This window comes from Oncorhynchus kisutch, linkage group LG5 (genome assembly GCF_002021735.2).
Source record: "Oncorhynchus kisutch isolate 150728-3 linkage group LG5, Okis_V2, whole genome shotgun sequence".
NCBI lineage: Eukaryota > Metazoa > Chordata > Actinopteri > Salmoniformes > Salmonidae > Oncorhynchus > Oncorhynchus kisutch.
The window spans coordinates 12728605-12739706 of NC_034178.2; the positions used below are offsets into that span (position 1 = coordinate 12728605).

At 44.0% G+C, this 11102-nt stretch overlaps 1 protein-coding gene across 1 annotated transcript; it reads right to left on the reverse strand.

The window, feature by feature from the left end:
* Positions 1 to 1134: 1134 nt before the first annotated feature.
* LOC109890662 (general transcription factor II-I repeat domain-containing protein 2-like) lies at positions 1135 to 3058 on the reverse strand. The gene has a single exon (XM_020482634.2). The coding sequence runs from the start codon at positions 3029 to 3031 to the stop codon at positions 1220 to 1222; it is 1812 nt and encodes a 603-aa protein (XP_020338223.1). The 5' UTR covers positions 3032 to 3058; the 3' UTR covers positions 1135 to 1219.
* Between the last annotated feature and the right edge of the window lie 8044 nt (positions 3059 to 11102).

The following is an 11102-nucleotide window of genomic DNA, read 5'->3' on the forward strand; positions in this document are numbered from 1 at the left end:
TCCCAGTGGTCCAACATGGCACGGAAGAGCTGGGTGAAGCGCTAATAGGACTGCACTTCTGGACCGTCCATCTCCCAGACGACGTGCGCCCACTCCAGAGCCCGGGCCTTTTAGCCCCGAGATCACCTTGTCCCATCTACCTCCATTACAGAACACATGGGCAAGGGACTCAGAATTAAGCTATCTTTTTCTCCTCTTACAGATATCATCATGTTTAGAGGCAGGTGGATCAGACTTTGCAAGGAGAGGAGGAAGGTCTCAATACAATACCCCTCTCAGTCTCAGTGGTCCCAGCATTAACTAGTCATTTGGCAGGAATGTAAGATGTGAGAGCAGAGCTAACCCCTCGGCTCCCTGTCAACAGCAGGGATGATTGTTGAGTTTAGGTCAATCTTTTTTAATATATTTTTTAACATAATGAGAGCAGTTCGTTCCTCAAGAAAGAGTCCCACCCCCTTTAGCCCTCAGAACAACCTGAATTCGTGGGGGCATGAACTTCACAAGGTGTCGAAAACGTTCCACAAGGATGCTGGCCTTTGTTGACCGCATTGCTTCCCACAGTTGTGTCAAGTTGACTGGATGTCCTTTGGGTGGTGGACAAGTCTTGATGCACACTGGAAACTTTTGAGCGTGAAAAGACCAGTAGCGTTGCAGTTCTTGACACACTCAAACCGGTGCACCTGGCACCTACTACCATATCCTGTTCAAAGGCTACTTAAAACTTTTGCTTTTCCCATTTACCCTCTGAATGGCACACATACACACACAATCCATGTCTCAATTCTCTGAAGGATTCTTTAACCCAGGGGTGTCAAACTCAAATACCCAGTGGGCCAAAATGTAAAACCTGAACAAAGTCACGGGCCAACATTGAACAAATTAACCTTTTAATATGGACCCAAACATGTTTTGCTTTAACATTGAATATCGAACAAGCATCGCTTATTACCATACAATATATAATTTAATAGTGGAGACATGCAAAATCGAATTTCAAATTAAAAAACACATCAATGGCATTCATTTATTAAATAAAATTTAAATAAAAATTGTATGCCTCTTTTCTATTTGCAGCCTTCTGATTTAAATACCAAAATAAACCTTTTCCACTGGCTAATAATTTTACTAATAAAATGATAATAAATCAATCAACCATTCAAGCCCATGCCTTGTAGCAAGAAAAAGTGCATAAAGAAAACGTTAATTATTGCACACTGGTCTAATCTGATGTGCCCAAGCCAGATACCTGGCATCTCTTCTTGGATGCTAGTTCATCAATGTCTGGGCTCAAGCTCTGAGCTGAAGAAATCCTCAGTATCGAGCGAAGATGTTCATCAGTCAGACGTCTCCTGTGAGTTGTTTTGGTCATCTTCATCGAGGAGAAAAGTTGCTCGCATAGATAAGTGCTGCCGAACATGGAGAGCATCTGAGCAGCTTGGGTGCGGAGCTGAGGCATTGTGTCAGGGATGAACCGTGGAAACTGTGCGGCGCCCACAGCATCATACTTTGACTTCAGCGTGTCGTTGCACTGGAGTTCAATCAGCTCCATTTGGATGTTGGTTGGTTCATTTTCCACATCAACTGCGAAGGGATTACTAAGCAGTTCAAACTTGCATTTCTGGGCATCGAAGTCGGCAAATCGCCGGCTAAACTCAGCGGCGAGAACACTGAGTTTTTCAGCAAACTGTGCGCATGGGAACACGGCGGTAGAGATCTGCGCTTTTATGGATAGGCAGCAGGGAAAATGGCAAGGGTTTCCTTGCAGCATCTGATTCTCCCACAGGCACAGTTTAGTTTTGAAGGCCCTCACTGCAGCGTACATGTCTGTGATGATGCGCCCCCGCCCCTGAAGCTGCAGGTTCAGCGCATCGAGATGGCTCGAGATGTCACAGAGAAAGGCCAACTCACACAGGAACTTTTGCTCCCGGAGCTCTGCTGTATCCTTCCCTTTGGTTTCCAGGAATTGACATATTTCCTTACGCAGCTCGAAACATCTGTTCAGTACTTTTCCTCTGCTTAGCCATCTCACCTCTGTGTGATACGGCACGTCTGCGTATTCCGAACCACACTCCTCCAGAAAAGATTTAAACTGGCGGTGATTTAGACCTTTGGCTCTTATAAAGTTAACTACCTGTGTTACTGTGGTCATAACATGTTCCATCTTTAGGGCTTTGGCACACAGTGCTTCCTGATGTATGATGCAGTGGTAAACAGTTAGCTCACCTGCACAGTTCTCTTCCCGCATCTTCTCCCGAACCATGCCCACCAGTCCACTCTTTTTACCGCACATCGCTGGCGCACCATCTGTCGTTAATCCAACGAGTTTATCCCACGGCAGCTTTATTTCAGTTACACATTTGGAAACCTCCTCAAAGATTTCCTTTCCTGTGGTTGTGCCATGCATTGATTTGAATCCTAATAGCTCCTCCGTAAAACACAGATTTGAGTCCACTCCACGGATGAAGACTGACAGCTGAGCAGTATCAGATGCGTAGCAGCTCTCATCCACAGCGAGGGAGAATGCAACAAAATCTTTTCCCTTTTCCATCAGCTGGTCATACAGATTGGTGGCAAGATCACATGTGCGATCAGCTACTGTGTTCCTGCTCAGGCTCACGTTTGAAAATGCTTGTTTTTTCTCTGGGCATACGAGGTCACAAACCTTCATCATGCACTTTTTCATGAACTCTCCCTCATTAAAGGGCCGGGCTGATTTTGCGATCTCTGCTGCCACTATATAACTAGCCTTTACAGCAGCCTCGCTTTGTGATGTGGCTTTTTTAAACATATTCTGTTGTGAAACCAAACTTCTTTTCATCTCCTCTACTTTCTGGCTCCTTTGAGTCATGTCCAGGTCCTTGTATTTGTCATGGTGTTTCGTTTCATAGTGTCGTCTAATGTTGTACTCCTTACTTACAGCCACGTTGACTCCACAAACAAGACAAACAGGTTTGTCTTTTACATATGTAAACAGATATTCTGCCTCCCACTTGTCCAGAAAGCTCCTGTTTTCTGCCTTTCTTTTCGCCATTTTTGGGAAGGGTTAGCTCGCTGACAGTTGTAGAGTCTATGTTGCTATGACTACTGTCACAGAGGAGAGAGCGTTTCTGGGTCCTGTCCTGATTGGCGCGCGAAAACAGCAGAGCATTATGGGATTTGTAGTATTAGTGGTGAATGCGCTGTATAATACCGGCGGGCCAGCTCTAGTAGTAATTTGGTATTGTCTCGCGGGCCAAATATAATTACCCCGCGGGCCAAATTTGGCCCACGGCCAGAGTTTGACACCCATGCTTTAACCTGTCTCCTCCCCTCCATCTACACTGATTGAAGTGGATTTAACAAGTGACCTCAATAATGGATCATAGCTTTCACCTGGATTCACCTGGTCAGTCTGTCATGGAAAGAGCAGGTGTTCCTAATGTTTTGTACGCTCACTCTAATGTACTGTCTGGTCCATAAGTATTTGGACAGTGACACTTGCATCATTTTGCTCTGTACACCACCACAATGGATTTGAAAGCAAACAATCAAGATGTGCTTTAAGTGTAGACTTTAATCCGTTTTGTCCAAATTATTGTAGAAACCGTGTAGGAATTACAACTATTTTTATACATTTTAGGGGCTCAAAAGTAATTGGATAAACTAACATAATCATACAATTGTGAGTTTTTAATACTTGGTTGCAAATCCTTTGCAGTCAATGACTGCCTGAAGTATGGAACCCATAGACATCACCAGATGCTGGGTGTGTTCCCTGGTGATGCTCTGCCAGGTCTTTACTGCAGCTGTCTTCAGTTCCTGCATGTTCTTGGGGCATTTTGCCTTCAGCAAGTTAAATGCATGCTCAATTGGATTCAGGTCAGGTGATTTTGGCCATTGCAGAACATTACACTTCTTTGCCTTAACAAAGTATTGGGTTGCTTTCGCAGTATGCTTCAGGTCATTGAACATCTTGACCATGTTCTGTTATAATCTCCACCCGGCACAGCCAGAAGAGGACTGGCCACCCCACATAGCCTGGTTCCTCTCTAGGTTTCTTCCTAGGTATTGGCCGTGCTTCTACACCTGCATTGCTTGCTGTTTGGGGTTTTAGGCTGGGTTTCTGTACAGCACTTTGAGATATCAGCTGATGTACGAAGGGCTATATAAATAAATTTGATTTGATTTGATTTGATTGTCCATCTGCACGGTGAAGCACATTCCAATGAGTTTTGAAGCATTTTGCTGAATCTAAGCAGATAATATAGCCCTAAACTCTTAAGAATTCATCCTGCTGCAGATGAGGTGGTATGCTTCGGATCATGAGCAGTTTCTTCCCTTCTCCATACTCTTCTCTTCCCATCATTCTGGTACAAGTTGATCTTTGTCTCATCTGTCTATAGGATGTTGTTCCAGAAATGTACAATATTTTTTAAATGTTTTTTTGGCTAACTCTAATCTGGACTTCCTGTTTTTGAGGCTTACCAATGGTTTACATATTGTGGTAAAGCGTCTGTATTTACTCTGGTGAAGTCTTCTCTTGATTGTTGACTTTGACACAGATACACCTACCTCCTGGAGGGTGTTATTGATCTGGGCAGCTGTTGTGAAGGGGTTTTTCTTCACCAGGGAAATAATTATTCTGTCATCCACCACAGTTGTTTTCCGTTGGTCTTCCGGGCCTTTTGGTGTTCCTGAGCTCACCAGTGCGTTCTTTCTTTTTAAAAATGTACCAAATAGTTGATTTGGCCAAACCTGATGTTTTTGCTATCTCTCTGATGGGAGTGACAGTTCTTTGGACTTCATATTGAGGGTTAACAGCAACAGATTCCGAATGCAAATGCCACACTTGAAATCAACTCTAGACCTTTTATCTGCTTACTTGTAAATGAACTAATGAGGGAATAACACACACCTGGCTATGGAACAGCTGAGCAGCCATTGTTCAATTACTTTTGGTCCCTTGAAAAGGGGTTGACCACATATAAATGTGCTGTAATTCCTACACCGTTTACCAGATTTGGATGTAAATACCCTCAAATTAAAAGGTGAAAGTCTGCACTTTCAGCTCATATTCATTATTTGATTTCAATATGCTGTGGTAGACAGCTAAAATAATAATAACTTGGTCAAAGTCCAACTATTTATGGACCTGACTGTATGCTATACTGTAGATGCATTTCTATCCTCCTCTCTCACATGAAAGGGAGGAAAGAAATCCTTCTACAGGACGAGCTTAAGATGTGTTTATTACCACTGCTGCGTAGGTGGTAGCCTGTTTCTCTCCCTCTCGCTCTCCCTGTCTTTGTCAATTATTTCTGATGTGACACTAAAGGAAGGGATGAATAATGAGGAGCTTTGCACGTATGCTCAACGGAAATCCGATTTGCAGGGATGGAAAGTAATAGTCGTTCAAAAAAGGGCAGCCGTTCATAAGACGACACAGAAACATGAGAAATGTGGAAGTTGGGAGGGAGGCCCGTGATCGTTTCACATCATTGAAATCGAAGACAAGTGGATTGGAAGAGAATAGACACACACAGCAGTAGAAGGATGCCTGAGGGTGCAGAGAGTATAACCACAGCAACCACCATAAGCTCACCATATGCAGAGAGGTGGGATCCAATAATAACTGATTGACTGCAAATCCAGAGTGTATATGTTTGCATATGGGTGCAATGTGGTCTTCGGGGCAGTAGGCCTATAAGCTTCTGATCCTCAATGTTCTGTCTGTCTTTTCTGTTGGTCCCCTTCATCCTATTGCTCATCATTCCATTGCGAGACATGAAACAAGTGAGCGCACAGGAGCTTCTATTTGAATAACCCTTTCAAATCTACATAGATTTAATGCTTCCTATATTTCACGGTGGTTGTAATTTAACAGGTGCAATCTTGGGTGCTTTTAATATCACTCTCAGCCATTATTGTTTGTGGATCTTCATTCCCAGGTAAGATTTTAAGGTATGTGTCAAATTCTATGTCTGGCATGCAGTCACAACAACACAATGTCCTAAAGTGTTCTTTGGACAATTCCCTTTTCTGTCTGAAGGGCACACTTGTGTATCTTTTGTAAAAATAAAAAATAAACAACAGAAAGATAACAGAGCTATGTTAAGTAAACAAAGCAAAGTACAGTATCTTGAATGTAGTTGACTAGTGTCATACATCAGGGAAGAGCTTTATGAATGTCAATGAAAGACAAAGTGTTATCGTGATGCCTATATTTTCGCAAAAGCTTCACTCTCTTTGCGGCTCATGAACGATACCATGTTGCTGTGGAGGAGTGAAAGCACGTCATTTACATCCTACAAGCCCGAAGCCTCACCCAGATGAATTGTACAGCGGAGGACTCTAATTCAGAGGGTAGTATATGTCAAGATTTTGGTGCACTCACACTCAATACGAGTTCCAGAGGGGTTGGAGTGAGGCTGTGAAAGAGAGATTAAATAGTGACTGACTCTAGTAGTGTGAGATGAGATAGTACCCCATGAACTATTATCATTAAGCTATTACCTCTCTGGATAGAGCACTGCACTATGCAGAGTGGTTGGTGGTCCACAATCACGGAAGTGTTTATCAAAACCAACCAACCCGTGCCAAGTAGCTTTCAGTGCCGCCCAGTCTTGACCCCTTCTAATGCGGCTGAGCCTTAAAGCCTCCGTCTAAAGCCCCTTTAATATGTGTAAACAGACATTTTGGGCTGTAACTCTGAGATGAGGTGAGCTGGAGTGTTAGGCACCAAAACCGACTGAAAGCGGGAGGGACTACCTGAACTTGTCCAATAAGAAATGCTTGTTTTTCGCTTTCCATTGCAAAGCGTTTTGCTACGGCGTGCCCTAATGAACACGACCCTGGATAGCTACTGTACCTACTGCAGCTGGAGCCACTCAGACCCTGCAGGCCAGCCCTACCCACAGCTCACAGGACCAGGCTGTGCAAACACCTGCAGCCTCACATCAAACAGCAACACTCATAGGACAGCCCATGAGAAGGACCTGAGAACTGGGAAAGCCGCAGGGCAACGTCTGGACTTAATTACTAGATCACCCGGATCCTATAGGTCTAATGGGCTTTGCTACTGGTCACCCCTGTTATTCACTTCACCCTCTGATCATGTAGCTTCCAGGCTTTCCCAAGGTGAGATGTTACTTCTCAAGACCAAAGGCTTGGGTTGGGCAGGTAGAACAAGAGCCGCAGCTCTGTAAAGGGCACTGAGTAGAACTACAGTATGTAGCAGTATGATAGGCACTCCTTCGGTACACAAAAAGTATCGGCCAGAACTATTGACGACATTGTATATTCCAAATATGATCCAGGAACAGATTGTCAATGTGAAGCAATTTTGGGTACGTATGGTATATCAAAAGTTGTCTCACATGGAACTGATACTGCATGTACACCTATAGCAGCTGGTTTGTTCTTGAATGCTTTGATACTCTGGACTGCCAGGTTTATTGAGTTTCTTTGTAGTTTTGATCTTTTCATGGTATATTAAATCTTCAAAGAAATATCCATGCAGGCTTTCCTCTTATTTTTTACATCATACACTCCTGAGCTCTTTGAGTAAATCTAGAAAAAAGCCTGTGATTGAGAAATATTTACCACTCTCTCTCTTTCTCTGTCTTGTCTGATCAGGGTCTCAAAGCACTGGTGCTTTTTTCTCCATCCTTCTCTCTCTCTCTTCCCCATCTCAGACAGTGTAAGCGGTCTCTTGCCTGCATGTGAGATTACACTGTGTACAGTGCACATCCTCAGGGCACTTCAGTTCTTATTTAACATGCTTGTACACTGGCTGGCTGCTGCCATTAAACTGTTCTCCTCTGATCTAAATGAATTACAAATGGTCCCTGGCAGTGACCGTTTTGCCTCTTGCTACTTTCTCTCACTTTACAATATCTTCATTCCCTTTCTGACTCAATAACTCAGGGTAGACCTTGAATCCTAGACTTCATAACTGAGAATACGAGGGACAGTTTGAGAGAAAGAGCAAGAGAGAGCGAGTAGTAGAGCACTGCCCAAAGACTCTGTGATTGTAAATGCCAAGACTGAGGCCTCTGTTTTGCTTCACTGTTTGCACACTTTGAAAATAAAGTTCATTCTAACAGGCTTTGCCCCAGCTGAAGCTTTCTAGGTTAGATTTGAGCGAGGGCGGGAAAGGGAACGCTCTCTAGCTAGCCACATGCAAGAGCTTTAATTAGTAAGTAATGCAGATCTGAGGTGCCTTCAATTCGATTGAATGTTTGCTACGTTGCGCAACGTTTTGTGCTGAATGACACGTTTCCCCAAAACGCTCTTGTCCATTCTTGAACAGATTCGAGGTACATTTGCTCCATTTGGTGGGTGTGGCAGGTGTGGCTTGAAACAATGAGTGATGTCTTTAAAGGGCAGCAGCGCATTTTGAACCCCCCCAACCCAACCCAACACCTCCCTGTTTTTCAACGGGTCACTCAGTACAGCACTGCTTCATTTTCATTTCCATGTTCCACTACGTGTTTGCGTACTGAACGCAGCCCCGATCTGTGTCTTGTTGGATGTGCAGCTGTTTCACCCTGGGAGAGAAGCTAAGACCAGACATGCATGAATATGTGGTGGAATGGGAAGCAGATGGGGATCTGGAAGGAGTGATGAGGTCATGGAAGGAGGAAACAACTATGCCAGGGTGATAGGTTGTAACATTTCCGCGACACTGACCCACAAGGGCATGACTACAATACAGGGACCTTGTCACGCTATGCCATACACTTGAACCAAACACTGCCAGCCTGAGAGAAACCGTACATATAGCTTTTAAGTTAGAAAAGTAGATGTTTGAACTGAGGTTGAGTGAGACACAACGGACACAGTGGGGGAGACACAACATGAGAGGTCGAGTACTAATCCCAGTATGCCTATGTGTGCTAGGCTAATCCCAGTATGCCTATGTGTGCTAGGCTAATCCCAGTATGCCTATGTATGCTAGGCTAATCCCAGTATGCCTATGTGTGCTAGGCTAATCCCAGTATGCCTATGTGTGCTAGGCTAATCCCAGTATGCCTATGTGTGCTAGGCTAATCCCAGTATGCCTATGTGTGCTAGGCTAATCCCAGTATGCCTATGTGTGCTAGGCTAATCCCAGTATGCCTATGTATGCTAGGCTAATCCCAGTATGCCTATGTGTGCTAGGCTAATCCCAGTATGCCTATGTGTGCTAGGCTAATCCCAGTATGCCTATGTGTGCTAGGCTAATCCCAGTATGCCTATGTGTGCTAGGCTAATCCCAGTCATCCCAGAGGAGAGCAGCCTTCCGCAGCCTTACAGCACCAGGCATTAGCAGCACTGTGATGAGCACTCCAGGAGGCACACTGCCCATGATCAGTCCCCAGCAGGGGGCCAGCAGGGAGCCAGTTGCAGTCTGGGGCTCATCCATAAACATGAAGCGTAGTCCCACTGGGCATCCATGGTGGTGCCCCACCACCACTACTCACTCAGCACCCTAAAGTGTCTGCCCTGTCCTTCACCACTTAACATTGATTTAAGGGCTATTTTGATGTAAGTCTGCCCTTCATTTCAACTCCAGAGTTTGGTTGAATAGTAACACCACTGGGTTAAATTCCCCAGTCTGGTTTCCTGAGAGGGTTTGCTTCTTAAGTGAGGGAAAGAAACGAGGGAAAGGGGTTTTCAAGTCAAATTCAGAGTCATGTTCCTCACTCAACCTCTTGGTGAAGTCCGACTGACTTAGAAACGAGCGGAGAATTCCAATCCGTCTGACTGTGCTCTAGTCGTCTGAGCATTACATAACTGTGTTCTGCAGTCCTGATCCTATCTTCAAAGTTTGCTGTTGAAACAGCATGTAGGACACCACATTAAACACAGCAGCACGGTTGAAATCGCTCAGATCTCCTAGCTGAGTAACCAAAGACAGAAGCTCGACTGCACTGTATGTACACGGATGTTGTTTTAGTTAGGGTACACCCAGTATCATAATAAAGGAGTAATATCGATGTGAACCCCTTAGGGGAAAAGGGGAAAGCACACTGATGTGGTACCTACCATACCATAACATTATTCTATCTCCCTATTCACACAAGCAACCCAGAAGGAGCTCATATTCAGCTGACATGCTAATTGTATGTACGGTTTGGGGCTTATCTACAGTAAACCCCTGGTACACAAAGTCATGAACTCGACAGGGTCACTTTCATGAATTAATAGATTAATTCATTAATACTCATTTCAGTGTCTTGTCATACAAAATTATTATACACCCTTTTCTTGTGAAAGTGCTCTCGGTGCATTCCTCATAGTCAGTCCCCTGGGACAGGCCTGTCCTACAGAGCAGCAGAGAGGAGAGGGACCTGGCAACGGAACAACAGCCCACAGACAGGAAGCACAGTCTAGGTCAGCCTGTCTGGCTGACTGGGAGACAATGTTCTGCTGAAGAGACACAGAGAGAGAGAGAGAGAGAGAGAGAGAGAGAGAGAGAGAGAGAGAGAGAGAGAGAGAACAAGGTGACCTGCCAACACCCAAAAAGGCTATCTATCAGTCTTCCTCTGAGAGTGTGGAATTTAGTGCACATGTGCAGAATACATTTAACCCTAACCATGCCACTATGAAATCAAAACAAAACTCCACAAACAACATCATGATATTGGAAATTATTTATTCTCAGAAAAAAAATTGCTCAAAAGGCAATTGATGTATATTATAAATGTCAGCTTTTTATTTATTTTAATTTTAGATTTATTTAACTAGGCAAGTCAGTTAAGAACAAAATCTTATTTGCAATGACGGCCTAGGAACAGTGGGTTAACTGCCTTGTTCAGGGCCAAAACGACAGGTCTTTACCTTGTTAGCTCGATCCATCAATGTGGTAGCCTAACAAGTGATTAACAGTGATTTTGTTGAGAGGATTTAGGTCGTTTAGGTTGTAGTGCCACCCTCTGGTTAGAAGTGCATAGTTTCATTCTCTTTGGTCAAAATGATGCGAAGAAAACAACATTTAATAGTTATTTTTCCATTTAGGGCACCTTACGGTACCAATATGTCATTCATTGAAATGTATTCATACTGTATCGGGACACTATCGGTTAGTGTTGACTGAATTAAGAGGGTTCAACTTTGTTGTTCAACAACATTGACATTGG